Source organism: Moschus berezovskii, chromosome 7 (assembly GCF_049115385.1).
Source record: "Moschus berezovskii isolate FMDL1 chromosome 7, NW_MosBer_1.0, whole genome shotgun sequence".
NCBI classification, from domain to species: Eukaryota; Metazoa; Chordata; class Mammalia; order Artiodactyla; family Moschidae; genus Moschus; species Moschus berezovskii.
In genome coordinates this window covers 77,823,385-77,845,479 of record NC_142466.1, presented here as the reverse complement: position 1 = coordinate 77,845,479, position 22,095 = coordinate 77,823,385, and the positions used below count along the sequence as shown (strand labels likewise).

General features: G+C 45.5%; 1 protein-coding gene and 1 non-coding gene across 3 annotated transcripts in view; one reads left to right on the top strand and one right to left on the bottom strand.

Annotated features, from left to right (window-relative positions):
- LOXL2 (lysyl oxidase like 2) overlaps positions 1-22,095 on the top strand; it is a 117,528-nt gene that overhangs the window by 37,568 nt on the left and 57,865 nt on the right. For both annotated transcript variants that reach the window (XM_055427228.2, XM_055427227.2), the window contains exon 3: positions 7,734-7,909. In XM_055427228.2, coding sequence (XP_055283203.2) covers positions 7,734-7,909 — 176 coding nt within the window. The remainder of the gene's footprint in view (positions 1-7,733; positions 7,910-22,095) is intronic.
- On the bottom strand, positions 10,903-11,038 carry LOC129557655 (small nucleolar RNA SNORA2/SNORA34 family). The gene has a single exon (XR_008686255.2). It is a non-coding gene; the product is annotated as a small nucleolar RNA SNORA2/SNORA34 family (small nucleolar RNA).

Genomic DNA, 22,095 nt, shown 5'->3' with positions numbered 1-22,095 from the left:
CTTTCCTCACCACTATTACACCAATGCTGACTCAGTCTGATTTTGAAAAATATTAACAACAGTTGGCAAGGGACTTCCATGGCAGTCCAGTGGTTGGGACTTTGTCCTTCCAATGCAGGGGGTGCAGATCTGATCTCTAGTTGGGGAACTAAGATCCCACATGCTGTGCATGTGGCCAAAACAAAACAGAAAATAGTTGGCAAGCAATACTTGGCATAGTGACGCGTGCCCTGGGATGTGCTCTGATGTCATTTAGATGGCTCTTTGGATGAATCAGAAACACTGTAGGTGAACTTCTCAAGTTCAGGCTGTAGTAATGAAGCCAGGGAGAGCACCATGGATATTCCAGGTTTCCAACCCAGCCTGTCAATAGATCTTTTCTTCCAAAGCATCTCTGAGCTTAGAGACCTCATGGGCCTTTAGAGAGTTCTGAAGGGGACAGCTGCCCCATTTCTCACTCTCTGGATGGAATCACAGTCTCCCAAACCTCAGATGTTTGCTCTCCTTTGCGTGTCTTCAGATCTGAGGTTTGATGTAATCCCTCCCTCACCGTGTCATTCTTCAGATCAGAGTGATGAAGCCAGCAGATGACTGCAGTGGGGCCCCAAAGCTCCTAGCTTGAAGCGTCTCCATTGCCCCGACAGCCCCGACAGCTGGACTTCAAATAGAATTATATTTATGATCTTTTCTCTCCAAATGATCTGTTAACCTGTTGGTACATCTCTTCTCCTTTCATCAGGAGAAGCATCTTCTTAGGGTAAATGAGTGGAAGGAGTAAAATGAAGTTTTGCTTCTGATCCTCTGGCATTTAATTAATTAATTAGACCGCATTGGGTCTTAGCTGCAACACACAGGATCTTCGTTGCATCACGAGGGGCCTTTTGTTGTGGCACACACTCTCTAGTTTTGTTATGTGGGCTCACTAGTTATGACCCATGGGCTCAGTTGCCCTGTAGTGTGTGAGATCTTAGTCCTCCTACCAGGGATCGAACCCTCATCCCCTGCATCACAAGGCAGATTCCTAATCCCTGGAGCCCCAGGGAAGTCCCCGACCAGCATTTTACATCCAAAGTTTGGGCCCCATATGTGTCCCTATGGCAGTTTCCTAGCAGTTCTCAGATGGCATATACTGAACTGTTTCCAAACCACCGTGCATTCCAGCAGCAGAACTGGAAGTTGGTTGCTTTGGAATCAGAACAATTTAGTTGTTAGGCATTGAGCACACAGCGGGGAAAAAAATGTCATGAAATTAGGCCAAATTAGTTTGCCTGGCATGGTGATATCATCTTGGGTCAAGTAGAAATGAACATTCCCACTATCTAAGAAGGTAACTGGTGGGATTGTGTAGAAGGTAGACTTACTGGGGATGAGTTGAAGCTTCTTAAGAAAGCAGCTCTTTGGGGTAATAGCATGAGTGCTCCAGGGTGCTAATTTCAAATGAAAGTGAAAGTCACTCAGTTGTGTCCGACTCTTTGCAACCCCATGGACTGTAGTCTGCCAGGCTCCTCTGTCCATGGGATTCTCCAGGCAAGAATACTGGAGTGGGTTGCCATTTCCTTCTCCAGGAGATCTTCTGGACCCAGGGATCAAACCTGGGTCTCCTGCATTGCAGGTGGATTCTTTACCTTCTGAGCCAGTCAGTCAGTCAGTTCAGTCGCTCAGTTGTGTCCGACTCTTTGTGACCCCATGAATCACAGCACGCCAGGCCTCCCTGTCCATCACCAATTCCCGGAGTTCACTCAAACTCATGTCCATCGAGTCGGTGATGCCATCCAGCCATCTCATTCTCTGTCGTCCCCATCTCCTCCCACCCCCAATCCCTCCTAGCATCAGGCTCTTTTCCAGTGAGTCAACTCGTCTCATGAGGTGGCCAAAGTATTGGAGTTTCAGCTTTAGCCAACAGGGTGCTAATTTCAAATGTTCCTTATCAAAAAATAAAATACGTCCTGGGGCATCTGTTTTGTAGCTCCTGCTGCTGCTTTTAGCTAAATGTTTTCCTATTTCCCATCCCCTTAGTCAGGGTGGTTTCTCTCTCTGCAGATGGAATAATGGCTCTGTTTCTTTTCACCGTCTCTGTCCATTCAGCAGCTTTTCTGAAGACTGTTCCATAGAAGAGGCTCCGCCTCAAACGTGGAGGGTCTTTTCCGTTGCTCCTACTTAGCAAGACAAACATTGGTTTGTTGTTGAAACAGCAATCGATTAGGGAGCATGTGTTGCAGTGGAGCTTGATGGCTTGGAAACAAAGCCAAATTGAGAAACCAGTTGGAAAACCTCAGCCCAGATGTTTTCAATAAGCCTTTTGTTTCCCCTCAATGTATCTGAGGTTCTCTCGTTTGAGCCCTGAGCTGCCATCTGTCATAGCAGACGCATTTCATCTGGGGCCTCGAAGTCCAGAGGCTGACCTGAGGTTCCCTCTGACCTTGAAGAACCTCAGATTTTCCTTGGTTTTCTCATCTTTACAATGGGAGTGTTTTTATCTGCTTTTTCATTGCAATATGGAAGCAGCAGAATTCCTTTTTGACTTACTGGGAGGAGGAAGAAGAAAGGGAAGGTGAACACACACTGCTGCTGCTGCTAACTAGGCACATTCATAATCTAATTGAATTTCCATGGCGACCTGTTTGTTGGTATCATTGTTTTCACTTGAGGAATGGGCTTGGTGAAGTAGTTGACCTAGTCACATGGTAACTATGCCAGAGGCAGAGAGAATTTGTTTTTTGTTTTGTTTTTGTGGCTGTACCACATGGCATGTGGGGTGTTTATTTCCTGACCAGGAATGGAACCCATGCCCTCTTCACTGGAAGTGCAGACTCTTAACCTTTGGACTACCAGGGAATTCCTGATGCAGAGAGAATTCGAATCTAGGTTTTCTGACTCCACTCTACTGTAGAGTCCTCCTGGAGTCATGAGAAAAAGGAGAGTTTTGACTCTGTTTTCTTTCATTGTGTAGTGATCCTTATAAAAATTACTACTTGAAACCACTCTAGCACTTAAAACTTTTTAAAAATTTTAATGGTGGTAAAATACATATAACATAAAATGTTCCATCTTAACCATTTTTCAGGGTTTAGTTCAGTACTTTTAAGTACATTCACAGTGTTGTGAACCCACTTTTCATCTTGTAGAATTAAAACTCTATACCCATTAGATAACCACTCCTCAACCCCCCTAACCCAGCCCATGGTAAACACCATTCTACTCTGTCTCTGTGATTTTGATTACTCTCAGTACCTTATGTATATGGAATCATACAGTATTTGCCTTTTCCCAACGGGTTTATTTCACTTAATATAAGGAATTCAAGGTTCATCCATGTTGTTGCAAGTGACGGAATGTCTTTCCTTTTTAAGGCCGAGTAATATTCCAGTGTACATGTAGACTACAATTGTGTGGTAGTTTGAGCATTCTTTGGCATTGCCTTTCTTTGGGATTGGAATGAAGACTGACCTTTTCCAGTCCTGTAGCCACTGCTGAGTTTTCCAAATTTGCTGGCATATTGAGTGCAGCACTTTCACAGCATCATCTTTCAAGATTTGAAATAGCTGAACTGGAATTCCATCAACTCCACTAGCTTTGTTCGTAGTGATGCTTTCTAAGGCCCACTTGACTTCACATTCCAAGAGGTCTGGCTCTAGGTCAGTGATCACGTTATCGTGACTATCTTGCTCGTGAAGATCTTTTTTGTACAGTTCTTCTGTGTATTCTTGCCACCTCTTCTTAATATCTTCTGCTTCTGTTAGGTCCATACCATTTCTGTCCTTTATCGAGCCCATCTTTGCATGAAATGTTCCCTTGGAATCTCTAATTTTCTTGAAGAGATCTCTTGTTTTTCCTATTCTGTTGTTTTCCTCTATTTCTTTGCATTGATCACTGAGGAAGTCTTTCTTATCTCTCCTTGCTATTCTTGGGAACTCTGCATTCAGATGCTTCTATCTTTCCTTTTCTCCTTTGCTTTTTGCTTCTCTTCTTTTCACAGCTATTTGTAAGGCCTCCTTAGACAGCCATTTTGCTTTTTTGCATTTCTTTTCCATGGGGATGGTCTTGGTCCCTGTCTCCTGTACAATGTCACGAACCTCCATCCAGAGTTCATCAGGCACTCTATCAGATCTAGTCCCTTAAATCTATTTCTCACTTCCACTGTATAATCATAAGGGATTTGATTTAGGTCATATCTGAATGTTCTAGTGGTTTTCCCTACTTTCTTCAATTTAAGTCTGAATTTGGCAATAAGGAGTTCATGATCTGAGCCACAGTCAGCTCCTGCTCTTGTTTTTGCTAACTGTATACAGCTTCTCCATCTTTGGCTGCAAAGAATATAATCAATCTGATTTCGGTGTTGACCATCTGGTGATGTCCATGTTTGCCAACATCCTCTGGATCATGGAGAAAGCAAGAGAGTTCCAGAAAAACATCTATTTCTGCTTCATTGAGTATGCCAACGCCTTTGACTGTGTGCATCACAATAAACTGTGGAAAATTCTGAAAGAAATGGGAATACCAGACCACCTGACCTGCCTCTTGAGAAACCTGTATGCAGGTCAGGAAGCAACAGTCAGAACTGTACATGGAACAACAGACTGGTTCCAAATAGGAAAAGGAGTGCATCAAGGCTGTATATTGTCACCTTGCTTATTTAACTTATATGCAGAGTACATCATGAGGAACGCTGGGCTGGAAGAAGCACAAGCTGGAATCAAGATTGCCGGGAGAAATATCAATAACCTCAGATATGCAGATGACACTACCCTTATGGCAGAAAGTGAAGAGGAACTAAAAAGCCTCTTGATGAAAGCGAAAGAGGAGAGTGAAAATGTTGGCTTGAAGCTCAACATTCAGAAAACAAAGATCATGGCATCTGGTCCCATCACTTCATGGGAAATAGATGGGGAAACAGTGGAAACAGTGTCAGACTTTATTTTTGGGGGGCTTCAAAATCACTGCAGATGCTGATTGCAGCCATGAAATTAAAAGATGCTTACTCCTTGGAAGGAAAGTTATGACCAACCTTGATAGTATATTAAAAAGCAGAGACATTACTTTGCCAACCAAGGTCCGTCTAGTCAAGGCAATGGTTTTTCCCGTGGTCATGTATGGATGTGAGAGTTGGACTGTGAAGAAAGCTGATCGCCAAAGAATTGATGCTTTTGAACTGTGGTGCTGGAGAAGACTCTTGAGAGTCCCTTGTACTGCAAGGAGATCCAACCAGTCCATGCTAAAGGAGATCAATCCTGGGTGTTCATTGGAAGGACTGATGCTAAAGCTGAAACTGCAATACTTTGGCCACCTCATGCGACGAGTTGACTCACTAGAAAAGACTCTGATGCTGGGAAAGGTTGGGGGCGGGAGGAGAAGGGGATGACAGAGAATGAGATGGCTGGATGGCATCACCGACTCTGTGGACATGAGTTTGAGTCAACTCCGGGAGTTGGTGATGGACAGGGAGGCCTGGCGTGCTGTGATTCATGGGGTCGCGGAGAGTCGGACATGACTGAGTGACTGAACTGAACTGAACTGAACTGATGTAGACTATAGTTTGTCAGCGGACACTTAGGTTGCTTCTACATTTGGGCTATTGTGAGAGATGCTGTGATGTACATGGGTGTGCAAATATCTCTCTGCCACCTTGCTTTCAATTCTTTTGAATATATATATTCCTAGAAGTGGGAATTGCTAGATATATGGTAATTCTATTTTTAATTTGAGGAATCACCCTGTGTTCCTATAGGGGCTGCATCATTCTGATAGGGATAAAGTAAGATAATCAAATAGTTTAAAAATCCCACTAAGAGCTCATAGATAGAGAGGGAACTTTGGAAGACCCCTGTAAGTTAATGATCACTCAAGAAAGCAGATTTGCTTAACAACAAAACTGTGCAATAGAAGCATGAGCCAGCCCGCAAGACAATAAAACAATGGCAGAAAAATGATACCTGCATCCCACCATTGGGGCCAGTAAGTTAATGATCCCTAGGTCGTGCTCCTCTGTTCACACTAAAAACAAAAATATAGGAGAAAGAAGACATTCCGAAGTAGAAGACCCTATTATACTGAAACCTGACATGGCTTACCATATTTTAGCTTATGCTACTACCTTTTTGCTAATTAACATAATACCATGACAGGCTGGGCCGGTTACAAAAATCTCCCCTACTTGATATGAAAGAGGAGCTGATGATAGAAGCCTGACATCTACTCAAGAGTCTTCTCCCCTCCCCGTTTTTCCTTTGACTATAAAAATGTAGCCTATCCAGCTCTTGAGGCATTGCTCCCTTGCCTGCCTGCTTGCATCTCTCACAAGCATCTGATATTAGCTTTTTTTTTTTTAGGGGGGCAAGCACACAGTCCAGCATGCTGGATCTTAGTTCCCCACCCAGGGATCAAACCTGTGCCCCCTGCAGTGGGAGGTGGAGTCTTAACCACTGGATCATCAAAGAAGTTCCAGCATTCTATATTATTAAATCCATCTCTTACCTATCACTTTGCCTCTCACTGAATTCTTTCTGCACCAACATGTAAAGAACCTGAGCTCCTCTGTTTCAATGTTACATTTCTGTCAACAGTTCACAAGGGTTCCAATTTGTCCACATCCTTGCCAACACTTGTTATTTTCTGTTTTAGTTTTTGTTTTGGTAGTAGCCATCCTAGTGGATGTGAGATTGTGTCCCGTTGTGGTTAGCCCTCTACCATTTTGCACTTGGAGTTCCCTACTTACTATAAGTCAGGTAAATATGCACAGGAATTGAGCAGAGACCCACCAGACCTCCAGACAGATTGCCTGGCTACAAACCAGCCCTGCCTTCACCTGACTTCTGAAACGTGAAGAGGAGGCTCTGTGGGTTAGTCTTGCTGGACCGTCTCTGAACTAGTGGATGGGAAACATCAGGAAGTAGAAGAGCACTGAAAGCACCAGGATTTTGGGTTCAGGGAGATAACCTCACACTGTGAGTTGCCTTCTCTGAGCATAACTAATATCATCATCACCACCATCATCATCATCATCACCGTTTTAAAAAATACTTATTTTTGGCTGCTCTGGGTCTCCCTTGGTGCCCATGGGCTTTCTCTAGTTGTGGAGAGTAGGTTCTACTCTCTAGCTGTGGTTTGCCAGCTCAGTAGTTGTGCATGGGCTTAGTTGCCCCATGGCCTGTGGGATCTTCCTAGACCAGAAATTGAACTGGTGTCCCTGCATTGGCAGACGGATTCTCAACTACTGGGCTACCAGGGAAGTTCATCATTACCATTTTTTTAGTGACTCTGGACTAACAATAAACGAGGCATGTGTCATGTATTATCTCTAATCTGCACATGGCCCTGCCATTCAAGTGTCATTATTATCTCCACTTTACCAATAAGAAAAGGAAGCTTTGACCAGGGTTATAGAGCTAAGTGGCTGAGCCAGAATTAGTATCAAACAGCTTAGGGTCCAAAGTCCCTGTTCTTTCCATTATACCACATCACTGCTGGGTTTAAATCTGATTTCTACTCCGGTCGTTTTCAATCTGCCATATCCCTAAATCACATCCCTCTGCCAGGGGAATCCAGGTGGTCTCCAACTGTATGCGGTATTTCAACACACTGAATACCAATTGATGACCCCACACAGCTGCCAAAATTAGGGAAAATTCCTGTTTATGTGTACATCATTGGTGCCCAAATAAGCCCAAAGACTGAGTCCAAAGACTCAGACCTACTCTGATGTGAGTCTTGGCTTCTCTCTTCTCCTCTTCCTTCAGGGCCCATCTGGTTGGACAATGTCTACTGCACCGGCAGCGAGGCGACCCTTGCAGCCTGCTCCTCCAATGGCTGGGGTGTCACCGACTGCAAGCACACAGAAGATGTGGGTGTGGTGTGCAGCGAGAAAAGGATTCCTGGGTTCAAGTTTGACAACTCGCTGATCAACAACATAGAGGCAAGTCATGTGCTTTTTTTTTTCAATTGAAGCATAGTTGACTTACTGTGTTGTGTTAGTTTCTGCTGTATGGCAAAGTGATTGTTTTACATATATATATATAAAACACACATGCACATATATATATATTTTTTTCATACTCTTTTCCATTATAGTTTGTCAGAGGATGTTGAATATAATTCCCTGTCTATGTAATGGAATCTTTAAAAAATTTTTATTTCTAAAATTAAATTAAAAGCAATTTAATTTAAATTGCTTCACAATTTTGTGTTGATTTCTGCTGTGCAACAATGTGAATCAGTTACAATTAAGTACATATATTCCATCCCTCTGAGCCTCCTTCCCCTCCCCCCATCTAACCCTTCTAGGTCATCACAGAGCGCCAAGCTGGGCTCCATGTCATACAGTGTGGCCTTGTTGTTTATCCATCCCAAGTGTAATAGTTGGCATTTGCTAATCCCAGCCTCCCATTCCATCCCTCCCCTACCCTCCCCTTCCTTGGCAACCACAAATCTGTGAGTCTGTTTCTGTTTCAGAGATAGATTCATTTTTGTGTCATATTTTACTTTCCACATATAGGTGATATCATATTGTGTTTCTCTTTCTGATAAGTTCATGTGCTTTTGATGACTATTTCATATGAATGTTTCCCTTCTTTCATTTAACGCACTTTTCACCTATGATTCTAAGAAGTGTGTGTGATCCCTTGGAGGGGAGGGACCTAAACTCATCATTTGGTGCCAGGGCAGTCGAGGAAGCATATCTGAAGAAGGGGATGCCATCAGAAGCAGAGAACAGCTTAGACAAAGACACAGAGGCGTAGAGTTCTCTGTGAACTGGGCATAAGCAGGTCAATACCACTCAAGACTGGAGATCCTGAATCTGGAAATAGTGTGAAATGAAGGTAGAAAGGTGGCCATGAGAAGGCTGTGCTATGTTCAGGAGCTTGCCCTTGGGCTAGGAAAATGTATCAGGTAGCAACTGCAGTGTAGCAAATTACCTCCCTGCCCCTTATATTTTGCAGCTTCAGACAACAAATATGGATTATCTTGAATAGTTTCTAAGAGTCAGGAAGCCAGGAGTGGTCAGCCAGTTGATTTTTCTCAGAACATCTCGTGAGTTTGCAGTCATGTTGTCAACTGGGACTGGGGACTTTTCTCCCAAGTTGACTCCTGTGGTTGTTGGCAGTCCTTAGCTTTCTTCTGGCTGTCAGCTGGAGCCCTCTGGTCCTCTCTATACAATCGCCCTGTAGGCTGCTTGAACATCCTTAAGACATGGTGATTGTCTTTCTTTAGAGTGAATGACTCAAAAGAGAAAGAGAGAGGGAACAAAACATGGAAGCCATGTCTTTCATAACCTCATCTCAGAAGTGATGGTCCATCATCTCTGCTGTATTTTATTGGTCATTCACACCAACACTATGCCTTGTGGGTGGAGATCACCCAAAGATATGACTCCAGAAAGTAGTGGTCATTGGGGGTTATATTGGAGGCTGACTGTCACAGGACAATTGTCCCCTAACTAGCGGGGGATCAGAATCACTTTTTAAATGCACTGGAACCTCAAATCAGACCTCCTGAGTGAGGGTCTCCCACTAAGAGAACAGCTTATTTTTTTTTAACTCTCTCAGATGATTCTGATGCTGCCAGCCCAAGTCAACATTTGGGAATGGTAAAAGGACTTGTGACCCTTCTTCTATATTTATGGCTAAATTTCAGATTTATCTTTTTAACAAGTGCTCCAGCCAAAGAATAGAATGAACAAACATTTAATGCTCTCTTCTATGTGGGGCTTAAGGCAGGAGGAGGAGGCAGCCAAGACTCCTTCCTCAAGGAACGTGCTGGATATCACCCCCAAGGCACTATGGGATCTTCCATGAATCCAGGACAAGGAGCCTTTTCTGTGCTGTAGTTTCCAGCTGGCCTCAGACTAATGCAGAAGAGAGTTGCTTCTTGAAATTGCCCTATTTGGGCTTCAGAGGAAGTTCTCCCCAGACTGTGGTCTTTACATTTTCCTCCCATGACTCACTCGGCCCCACTCTTTCTCATATGCTCTGAGAGCACACTGAGATGCTGGGAACTGGTCCAAACCTGCATGACAGTGTGGAAAAGGATTTCCAGCCTTCTCTCAGCTGGCAGCTTTGAGACCACCTCTGGCTGACAGTCTTCAAACGCTGCTATTTTATTTGGGATAACCAGAAGAGATGGTTACAGAGTTGATGTTGTGTATCTAGTGTTTTGGTTCCTGATGATAATCTTGCTTTATCATGAAGGTTATAATTTGAAAGGTGGGCTTATCCAATCCAGTTTCATACTTTTCATCACCACTTTTTATATAACTTCATATGAAGTAATTAGCTATCCCCTCATGTAATGCTTCTCATCTTTCCAATGAGACTGGAAGCTCCCAAAGGCAGGGGTTCCATCTAGTTTATCATTGTATCCAGTAAAAATAATGCTATGTACCTAGAATTTTCTTCTCAGGAATGAAAACCAACATTATCCGCTTAAGCGAAGAATTCGTCGTTGTTGTTTAGTCACTGAGTTGTGTCTGACTCTTTTGCGACCCCATGGACTGTAAACCACCAGGCTCCTCTGTCCGTGGGATTTCCCAGGCATGGATACTGAAGCGAGTTGCCATTTCCTTCTCCAGGGGATTGAAACTGTCTCCTACTTGGCAGGCAGATTCTTCACCACTGAGCCACCTGAAGGCAAGTGAAGAAGATCCTAGGATAAAACATCAAGCTAAATAGCAATGAGAAATGCACAGAAGCAAATCATTCTTTCATAGTATCACCTTGCCTAATAGGACTATGAATTTTTGTGTGACTTTTTTTTGGGGGGTCCACAGCATTTTTTGTTTTTTTGGTAGTAATTGGATTTAGCAATATTATAATTCTAATGAGCAAGTTAAATCAGGGATCTCTGAATTTTGGAATCCCAATATTAATCAACTACAAATAAGTATTAGCCCATATCTATCATCAGTGCCTGAAATGTTTCTTTCTAATGAGTTGACCATTCCATTACGAAAGTTCTGAAATGGCCAACAGATCATAGATTGATGTTTCTTCAGGCTTCTGCTTGAAACAATCACTTCAGCAAACTGCTGGCCTTGATTCAAGGTCAAATGTGTGACATCTTTAATGGGCTTTTGTTCATCCTACAACCTTGGGATAATCCACTTAGATTGTCAAGCGAAGATCTAGGCTTCCAGGCATGAGAAAGTCACTGCTAGCGTGAATCAAAAGTGGATAGGCCAAAGTACCAGTGGGTTTTGGACTGGAAAAATGAGAAGACCCATCTGCCACTAGGAAGAAAAAAAAAGTTCTGAAAAAGAACTCTGTGAAGGGCACTTCAACAGAGAAGTGTTTATGAAATTACCTCTAGGGTCCAATTCTAATGCTTAGCCTTTAAAGGGGAAATAAGGGATTTCCCTAGTGGTCCAGTGGCTAAGACTCCATGCTCCCAATGCAGGAGGCCAAGGTTCAACTGTTAGTCAGGGAACTACATCCCATATGTTACAACTAAGGTTCACGTGCCACGACTAAAGATCCTGCATGCTGCAATGAAGATCAAAGATAGACTTAGCCAAATAAATAAAATTTTTTTAAATAAAGGGAAAATAAGATGGGTCACAGAGAAATTAAAACCTTTGTTGCCTGGAAAAGTCAGATAAATGACCAGGGGAAAAATATTTTAGAGAGAACTTTCTTGTTGTGGAAGGGCTTAGAGTCCATGATAGGAAAGCTTAGCACCTGTCTCTATTCTGACATTTATTTGTTGGGGGTCTGCTGTGCACACATCACGGCCTGGGACACCATTGGGATAAGTAAACGTGACCCTTGTTCTTAAGCCCTTATAACCCTAGAAGACAAGATGCATGCCTTGGGGAAAGTTGGAAGATCATTCCAGGGCAAGTAACCTATATCCTAAGTAAGTTTACAGTAACCCAGAGAGGGTTAGCTGGGAGGAGTCTGGTTTCAAGGGCTAGATGACTTCCACATCCTCTAAACTGCATTTTCCTAGAAGACCTCCCTCTGGCTGTCATACGAAGCAGATTGGTTACCAGGGACCAGACTAGGAGCTTTCCTGTCTAGCCAGGGATGCTGTGAAAATTTTCCGTTGATGAGCAGTCCCCAGTAACCTCTTCCCTTTGGTATCTGCTTAAAGTAGGTCATGAATGGGCCTAGATCTCAGGGTGTCTGACCAGAACCTCGGAGAGCTGCCAGAAGATTCTTCTATCCAGGACTTTGTGGCTAAGCTTATGCTTATGGGCAGGGTTGGCCTGATGGGTAGGGAGCCACCCAGACTACCTACAAGGGATATTTGTGGGATGTGAGAAGTTTCTCCGAAATACCTCATATAATAACTGTGTCAGTAGCTGAAGTCATGGAATCACTCCTCTTGGCTAGAGAAGTGTCCCCTGTTAGATGTGTGTGGACCAGGGAAGTTTTGTTGTTGTTCAGTTGCTAAGTTGTTTCTGACTCTTTGTGATCCTATGGACTATAGCATGTCAGTCCTCCTTGACCTTCACTATCTCCTGGAGCTTGCCTAACTAAGTTCATGTCAGTGATGCTGTCTAACCATCTGATCCTCTGCTGCCCTCTTCTTTTGCTTTCAGTCTTTCCCAGCATCAAGGTATTTTCCACTGAATCGGCTCTTCACATCATGTGGCCAAAGTATTGGAGCTTCAGCATCAGTCCTTGAATATTCAGGACTGATTTCCTTTAGGATTGACTGGCTTGATCTCCTTGCTGACCAAGGGACTCTCAAGAGTATTCTCCAATGCCACAATTCGAAAGCATCAGTTCTTCGGCACTCAGCCTTCTTTATGATCCAACTCTCACATCCATACGTGACTACTGGAAAAATCATAGCTTTGACTAGACGAACCTTTGTCAGCAAAGTGATGTCTCTGCTTTTTAATACACTGTCTAGTTTGTCATAGCTTTTCTTCCAAGGAGCAAGTGTCTTTTAATTTCATGGCTGCAATCACCATCTGCAGTGATTTTGCAGCCCAAGAAAATGAAATTTGCCACTGTTTCCACTTTTTCCCCTTCTATTTGCCATAAAGTGATGGGACCAGATGCCATAATCTTAGCTTTTTGAATGTTGAGTTTTAAGCCAGCTTTTCACTCTCCTCTATCACCCTCATCAAGAGACTCTTTAGTTCCTGTTTGCTTTCTGCTATTAGAGTGGTATCATCTGTACATCTAAGTTTGTTCATATTTCTCCCGGCAATCTTGATTCCAGCTTGTGAGTCATCCAGTCAGACATTTCACATGATGTACTCTGCACATAAGTTAAATAAATAGGGTGGATTGAGAGCATGGAGTCTTAGACGCTGAACCATCAGGGAAGTCTTGGAGTGTGTTTGGGATGACTATAAGGTTCTATGTCAAGGTTCATGAGGAAAAAAAAGAAAAAATATCTACAGAACAAAAGCCAGGGAAAGAGACTGAAAGCGTTGATTGTGTTTAAAAGATCCCTGAAAGTGATTATTTGCCTAAAAACTCAGTATAAGCCAACGGTATGGTATGGCTGCTAGAGAAGTGTGTGTAAACTGATACACTCGGTTGAGGGGAGGGGGACATTTTTCCTAAACTCTTCGCTTTTTGGACCAAGAAGTGAGTGAAGTTCCAGGGCCATCTCTTAACTAGGACATCCAGACTAAGGACCAGCCAGGTGGAGACAGGTCTGGAAACCACATCACATGAGGAAATGAAGACACTGTGTCAAGAAAAGAGATAAGATGGAGGAGATGTCGGTTTTCTTCAAATATCGAAGTGCTACCGCGGAGAAGAGCATTTGTAATTTGTCTTAACTCCCAGAACTAAGATGAACGGGGAAGGATTGGGGTGTAGATTTCAGCTGAATGTGAAAACTCTTTAAGGCTGAGTGATGGGGCTACACATTTCAACACCATCCGAGGACACTGTAACACAGGAGACAGGCTGCCCTGTGAGTGGTGAGCTCCTTGTCCCCAGTGTAGCTTAAGCAGGAACTGGATGAGCTCCTGCAAGGAATATGGCAGCCAAATCCCTACATGGGAAGGACACGGGATGAGGCGATTACCAGGTTCTAAGGCCGCATGTTCATCTGCATCTCTGAAGGTGCACCCGGCCGGCCCACACAGGGGGTGCACACTAGCTGACTACTGGCAGTGACCACCATTGTGTGTCAAACTCCCCCCGTGGCTCAGTGGTAAAGAATCTGCTTTCAGTGCCGGAAAGCCGGGAGATGCCGGTTTGATTCCTGGGTCAGGAAGATCTCCTGGAGGAGGAAACGGCAACCTACTCCAGTATTCTTGGCTGGGAAATCCAATGGACAGAGGGGCCTGGGGGCTGTAGTCCATAAGGTTGCAAAGAGTTGGACTCAACTGAGCACACACACATACACACATGCACACACGCACACATGCATGACCATTGTGTGAACTGGGGTCATGCCTATTATACACACACACACACACAGACACAGGCAGAGAAGGGATGTCTGCTGGTGTGTGTTCTCATGTTCTCTCTCGACCTCTGGCACATCATCACTTTGGCCTCGAAAGCAGACACTTTCCGCCCTCACTGTTCTGCATCACAGTGAAAATTAAAGCCCCACCTCCCCTCGATGTCCCCCAGGTGGGGCTCATAAATTCAAAAGTGGCCAAGAGTGAAGAGTCAAGTTAATGACTCCTGTGTCTTGTGACCCCAGGCACAAACGATCAGTCTAGTGGAGACACTCCCATCTCTTCTCACCCTTATTTTGAATGGACGTGACCAGGTTCTAGCATATCCACCCTCGTAGACCCCTGGAGGTTGAAGACAGATCACAGACCATTAGAGTTGACCCTCACAGGCTTGTGCCTTCTCCAGAGCACATTGAAATTTCCCCAAGCAGTGAGTGGAAGAAAACGGCATCCGTCTAGACCAAGTTCATCCCACTCTGGGATGCCAGAGGCATGAGTCACTAAACCCTGGGGCCTGGAGGATGGAATTTCACTCCATGAGCTAACTGTGCTTCCGTGGACTCCTACATCTGCCTGGGGCATCCTCAGGGGCCCCCGGCACTTCATAAATTCCCTTCTAGAGAAGGGAAAAAGTGCTTCTTCTTTAGAGGGATGACCCCACCCAGGGAGAGTTTGGCCAGAGCACAGAGCAAGTCCACTCCCTTCTTTAAGATGAGTTGGTTGATTTTGATCCCTTCCAGCTATGACAGTCTGTAATCCGGAATGGCAGTGGTTTCTCCTTCAGAATGGCACAGCATGCACTCATCGTTTACAAGGGGGTTTAAACAATCTGTAGGGGGGAAAATCAGATGATTTCTGGAAAAGTGCATGTAGACTATAAAACGTTATAAGAGATTTGCTTACTGCTGATTCACCAGCCTGGGTTCATTTCTTCCAGAAAATTAACCCAGCAGGATCTCCATTCTCCCCTTTTCTGTGGTCTAAGTTTCAGACCCCAGAGTGGGAGGCAGGACCCCTGAGTTCTGACCCCTTTGGAGCCTGAGACTTGCAACTATATGTCCAGAGGGACTGACCCTTCTTGGGTCCCTGGACACTTCACTGTAAAACAGCATTTTATAAAGGGGGAAAGAAAATGAGTCTCGGGCCAATTCTCAAAACCTTCTTCAAAAGAGGAAAGCAGGAGCAAATAATAAATGTTAAATACTGTTGGTTTCAAGTGCATAGATCTTTTCTAAACCTATAAAACAGAGCTCCAAGCAAACCTCCCAGGAGTTCAGAGGCTCTTAAATCAAGAGGCTTTGTTTCCTGTCTGTGGCTGTGGACAAGTTGGAAAAAACATTAGATAAGGGGAGATTACAAATCCAGATGCCCTGTGAGCAGCAGTCACTACTCTGGCCCGTCTGCACATTGCTAAGTCATGTGCTCATAGAGAGGCTCGTGGCTGGGGCCGGGTGCTGTTAGGTCAGGGAACACAACGGGTCTTTTCCTTTTCTTCAGCCTTCCCACCTCACTTTCTTCTCTACTCATTTTTTTAAACTTATTTTTATTTTTGGCTGCTCTGGGTCTTCGTTGCTGCGTGTGGGCTTTCTCTAATTGTGGTGCGGGGGGCTTCCCATCGTGGTGGCTTCTCCTGTTGCGGAGCACAGGCTCTAGGGTGCATGAGTTCGGTTGCCCTGTGACATGTGGGATCTTCCCAAACCAGGGATCAAACCCATATCTCCTGCACTGGCAGGTGAATTCCCAACCCCTGGACCACCAGGGAAGCCCTCTACCATTTTTGAAAAGCTCTTTTGCCAAAGCAGTTAGGTTCCCAGAACTAATCAGAAATCCTCCAGCTGTGCAATTTAAGGGTGGCCTATGGGCTTTCATGGTGGCTCAGATGGTAAAGAATCTGCCTCCAATGCTAGAGATCTGAGTTCGATTCCTGGGTCAGGAAGATCCCCTGTAGAAGGTGATGGCTACTCATTCCAATAATCTTGCCTGGAAAATTCCATGGACAGAGAAGCCTGGTGGGCTACAGTCCATGAAGTTGCAAAGAGTCGGATACAAATTAGTGACTAACACAGACATCCTCTGAGTGGCCTCAGAGCCCCAATTTCTCCTTTGTGACAGCAGGCAGCCCAGAAGGTCTGGAGGGGCCAGAAGGAGGATGAGGATGGAGGTGGGAGGAGAATATTCACTTCTGACAGTGGGGGCATCCGGTACCCCTCCCCTCCACACTCTCACCTCCTACTGGAGGGACCCAGAGACCTGAAAAACCTCTTTCTTCTGCTCTTAACCACATGGATGGAGGCTGTTGTGCATTTTTTAAATTCCAGGAGTCCAGGTTTTTATTAGTCACAGTTAACTGCCAAATGGTTCAGGGCTTTCCCCACAGTGGCAGCCTTATCTCCCCAGCATCTGGGGGCTCTTGAGGGTGGAAGCCTGAAGCTGGGAAAGGGGTAATTAACTCTGTGTGCTAAGTCACTTCAGTCCTGTTTGACTCTGTGCGACCCCATGGCCTGTAGCCTGCCAGGCTCCTCTGTCCATGGGATTCTCCAGGCAGGAATACTGGAGTGGGTTGCTATTTCTTACTCCAGGGGATCTTCTCAACCCAGGGATCAAACCCAGGTTTCCTGCATTACAGGCAGATTCTTTACCATCAGAGTCACTAGGGAAGCCCATAATTAACTCTAGAAAGGTCCAAACACTTCCCAGCCAGGAATTTAACCCCCTACTCCCCGTCAGAGAGGAGGCATAGCAGATTGCATTGGGCGGTTTAGGAAAGAAAGGGGGGTCTGTTTTCATCTCTGTGCAGTTTAGAAGGTGGTGGTCCATCCAAGCTAAATATAGCCCTGCTTCCCCTGATGGCTGCTGCGTAGCTGGCAGGCTTCCCTCTGTGGCAAAAGGAATGGTAGCAAGTGGGCAGTTTGTGTTGGGCCCTTCAGTAAGTGGGTAGAGGACCACGGTGGGAGCCCACAGCATCTGCCCAGCTGTCAAGCTGGACGTCACATGTCACTCCTCCTGGGTTTTCTCTCCCTGCCTACAGGGACCTTGGGCAAGAAGAGGTATTATATATACCCTGTTTGGTGCTAATGTTCCATGATTCTGTTTATCAAGAGCCTCGACATGGTCTGAGCTCGCCAGCCACCACGAAGGGCACAAGAGAAGGAGTTCGAGGGTGACCTATTTTTCACCACATCCAAGAAGCAAAAGGGCGTTTATGCCGCTAACAGAACAGGATATTGGAAACCAGGCACATCCTCGCAGATTTGGGAGCCCTGACTCCTGGCCACTGTGCTGTTCCCACAACCCTTAGAAAATCACAAGCACCATCATAGCTGCTTGTCAGTTGAAAGAAATAGGTAATGTTTTACTTACTCGTTAGATGAAATCGGTGACTAAGTAGCCTTATAATTTGTTTTAGATGAAATAAATGAATGGTGATATGTACTCTACCTGTAAAATTTTTAAAAATCGATTAATTTTTGGCTGCTCTGCGTCCTTGTTGCGCTAAGCAGGCTTTTTCTAAATGCAGCAAGGCGGGGCCTGTTCTCTCCTTGTGGTGCATAGGCCATGGGCTCTAGGGGCTTGGGTGTCAGTAATTGAGTCCCTAGAGCTCAGGTTCAGCACGTGTGGCACAGGGGCTTAGTGGCCCCATGGCATGTGAGATCTTTCTGGACCAGGAATTGAACTGGTGTTCCTGGACTCTTAACCACTGGACCACCAGGGAAGTCCTGTACTCCAACTTTGAACAGTGTGGATGGGATGGTAAACTGTGCAGCAGTTTCAAAAGGGAGAGGTTCATGGGGAGAGATTCGTGGGAGGGATTCTCTATGGAAGAAGTAGGGGCTTGAGCTGGGCTGGAGAAAGCCTGTTTCTGCCCTGGTTGGGAAGGTCTTTTCTGTAGGGTGTGGCTTCTGATATGACTAAGGTAGAGGGTGGTGACAAAGGGACCAGGTGGCCCGTTAGAGTTAGCCACGCCAGAGGGGTCAGTGACAATGAATGCCCCCGCCCCATCTCCGTGCAACTGTTCCTAAGGCAGCTGGAGGCTGTCTGTTCATTCATTTATTCAATACATTTCAACTGAGTACCAGATTCTATGCTGGGTACTAGGAATCACTGATGATATTCAAGGACAGTCTCACCGTCCTGAAGTTTGCTGTCCAGTAGTGGAGAAAGGGGCTTCCCTAGTGGCTCAGATGGTAAAGAATCCGCCTGCAATGCAGAAGACCAGGGTTCGATCCCTGGATTAGAAAGATCCCCTGGAGAGGGGAATGGCTACCCGCTCCAGTATTCTTGCCTGGAGAATCCCATGGACAGAGGAGCCTGGTGGGCTACAGTCCATGGGGTCACAAAGAGTCAGACACAACTGAGCGACTAACACATACACACAGTGAAGTCATTACTTTGCCACCGTGGTGATGGTTGCTAGGAGGAGAGGCATCAGGAGCAGGCTCCCAGGAGCAGGCACCTGGGAGCCTGCTGGGCGGTTTGGCCAGGTCCACAGACTTGCTTGGTTTGTGGCCTTAGCACTCCCGCTGGCTTAGAGGGACCAATTGCAGGCGCAGGTGTCGTGCCAGCTTCCTGTGGTCAGCAGCCTTTGCCTCGTCTCCAAGGAAGCAGCCTCTGTTACCTGCTCCACTGCTTTCAGGTTGGAAAATGAAACAGAGCATTTGATTCTCCAGCAGTGTTGCAAAGCTCTTGATTTATAGGAGAAGGGCCCAGACTGCCAGCTTTCTCCTCCGGTGGTTCAGCATGACCTCAGCTCTGGTGCCACTCCCATCCTGACCCCTCCACCCAGGCAGGTCTCCATCACACAGAACTGAGCAACAGAAATCACTGCACTGCCTTCCCTCTTCCCTTTCATCCATCTGGCCCAGTTGGAATCACTGGCTCGAGAATGTTCCCAGGAACTTCTTAGGCTGTGAATTTCAGATTTGATCATCAAAAGGGGATAATTACAGTGTAGCCAGCCTCTTCCAGTACAACATGTCTCATGCTGTTTACAGATGTTGCCTGTTTGGATAAACTGACTGAACATGTGCTGATGGTCAGATCAGCTTTTAATTCCATTCAATAACTATTTATTAACCCCAGATTTCTAGGGGGAAGAGGGGAGGGTGTTAAATAGCTCGGATGGCAAGAGATTCCATGGATAATATGCAGCTATCTCCTTGTCCATCGGTAAGTCACACAAGAAATGCTTATGCTGTGAAGACAGGCAAGCCTCTATGTTTGTTTTGCATTAAGCAAAGAATAAAGAGAGCCTTTACTACATTTCTGGCTTGAGAACTCAGCGTTTCTAGTTAAGCTGAATTCCTGTAATTGGATTTTTTTAAATGATTATTATTGGTAGTTTATTACAAAAATATGTGAGGACCCACTATGTGTTGTGTCTGGTGCTAGTTGCCATGGGGAATATAGGAATGAATGAAAAACAGGTCTGTCCTTGAGCGACCCACAGTCTGATGAGGTGGCAAAACTCGTGGAAACATCAATAGTACAAGATAGTCAATATAAGCCAAGGATAAACCGAGGGACTCAGAAAGCAAATGCTAGAGAATAAAGAAGTCAAATCTGTGTGGATGAGATATTTGAGGGAGGAGGGGCTTCATGGAAGAGAGAGGATACTGTCTTTTCCCCTCTGCCATGAGTGACAAGAGACTTGCTGATCTGATTGACTAATGTCAACTTCACACAGTTCCTGGGACTGGTATCCTTCATCTGGTATTCTTCAAATGATTGAATGAGTGAGATTATTTCTAAGGGTCAGGAGGATGCTCATTGGTAGAGAGAAAGCAAAAAAGAATTGCAGGAAGCAGCTTGATGCTGACGTTAAAAGAGTGATGCCAGCCTGGCAAAAAGGGATGCTCAAGGCTGGAGAAAGGACAGGGAGGGGATGAGGTGGGTCTGATCAGGGAGGCTCTTGACCTGGAGTATAAGACTTTGGGGAGCCATGGGAAGATTTTGAGCCAAACACATGAGTGCACAGTGGTCAGCTAGATGGATATGCCAGCCACGTTTGAGGAGGACGGGGTCAGTCATTCATCTGCCCAAAGAAACAGAATTGTGATGTTCTTCTCTTATTTCCACAATTCTCATTGCACACATGCCTGGACAATAGAAAAGGGTAGGAAAAGCATGGCTGGGGCAGAATGAGCCATATGAGCAAGGAAGAGAGAGGGAGCAAGAGGCTTGCGGGCTGCAAACTTTGAGGGCGTTGCCTCTCTCAGTGAGAAGAGGAAAGACCAAGGGCATCCCAGGTGCGTTTGGTGTGAGGTGCTGACGAGGTTGCCAGGGTGGCACCTGGGAAAATCGATCTCTATCTGGAAGCCCGTTTTTTAACGGTAGCCAAATAGGGCTTCCCTGGTGGCTCAGTGGTAAGGAATCTGCCTGCCAGTGCAGGAGACACAGGTTTGATCCCTGGTCTGGGAAGATCCCACATGCCGCAGAGCAACTAAGCCCATTCACCGTAACTATTGAGCCTGTGCTCTAGAGCCCAGGAGCCACAACTATTGAGCCCACCGGCTGCAGCTACTGAAGCCCCACTCACCAGAGCCCTTGCTCCTTAACCAGAGAAGCCACTGCAGTGAGAAGCCCAAACACCCTAACTACAGAGCAGCCCCACTTACGGCAACTAGAGAAACAGCCATGCAGCAAGGAAAACCAGCACAGCCAAAAATCAAATAAATAAAGAATTTAGAAATTAGCCAAATAAATAAAGGGCTTTGAGAGCAAGATGCAGGAACCTGTTAGCTGTAGAGGGAAGGGGCTTACTAAGTGAGCAGCAGTCATGCAGAACGAGCCAGTCGTCTGTCCTGGTGGGATGATGGTGGACCACTACCTCTCCATCCTCCCCCCTGATACCACTCCGCGGATGACTTCTCAGGTGGGAAGGCTTGGTCTGATACATTAAGTAATTAATTGCATAATTAAATGATAACTTCTAGAGGGAGGGAGGGGAAGAATTGGACTAAGATCTGGCTCTTGGAAACATGCCCTCCACAGGAGGCAATGAGCCGAGTGCCGACTTTCAGCGGTGAAATGCGTCCTTAGAGGGTTGCTTGCCTTGCCTCCCCCTGGATCTTTCCCTGATGCAATCCCCAACTAGACTTTCAAAACTGGTGATTTTTCCTCCTTGGCAATAGCCCCAGACTGTCACATTGTGGAATCTGCAAGTCATTCACAGATGCTGCAAATGTGAAATGTCATTCAAGCACAAGACTGGGAGACCAGCCCTGGTGATCGTTCCCCAGCCCTTCTTTCCACCACCCCACTAGGTACAGCAGGGCAGGTTATGGCCTCAGGGCACCCTGATTTTCCCTTTGGAAGCCAGTGATAGTCACTCCCAGGGCTCAGACCCTCCTTGGAGATGTGCTGAGTTTTGAGTAGGACAAGTCCAGAAGGTTCTGTGAATTCCTTGGAGGGAAGCCTTTTGGAGAGTTTGGTGAACTCTGGTCTCTGGCCGGAGGGCCAGCCTTCAGACTTTCAAGTTTTAAAAGGGGCCAGATATATTGATGGCTTCTGGGCTCTTGGGCTAAATGTGAGACATGCAAGTCTAAAGAGACTTCTGTTAGAAAAGAAAAATGTGTATAGGTTTTAGTGTTTCAAATCTTCACTGCTCTTTTGAAGTTGAACTTCTGGGGGAAAAAAATTCTGATGCTTGCGGTTATGGAAAGGATTCCAAGGCGGTGAGGTCAGGAGGGCCGTTGTGTATGTACGTGTGTTTTGCTACACAGAGC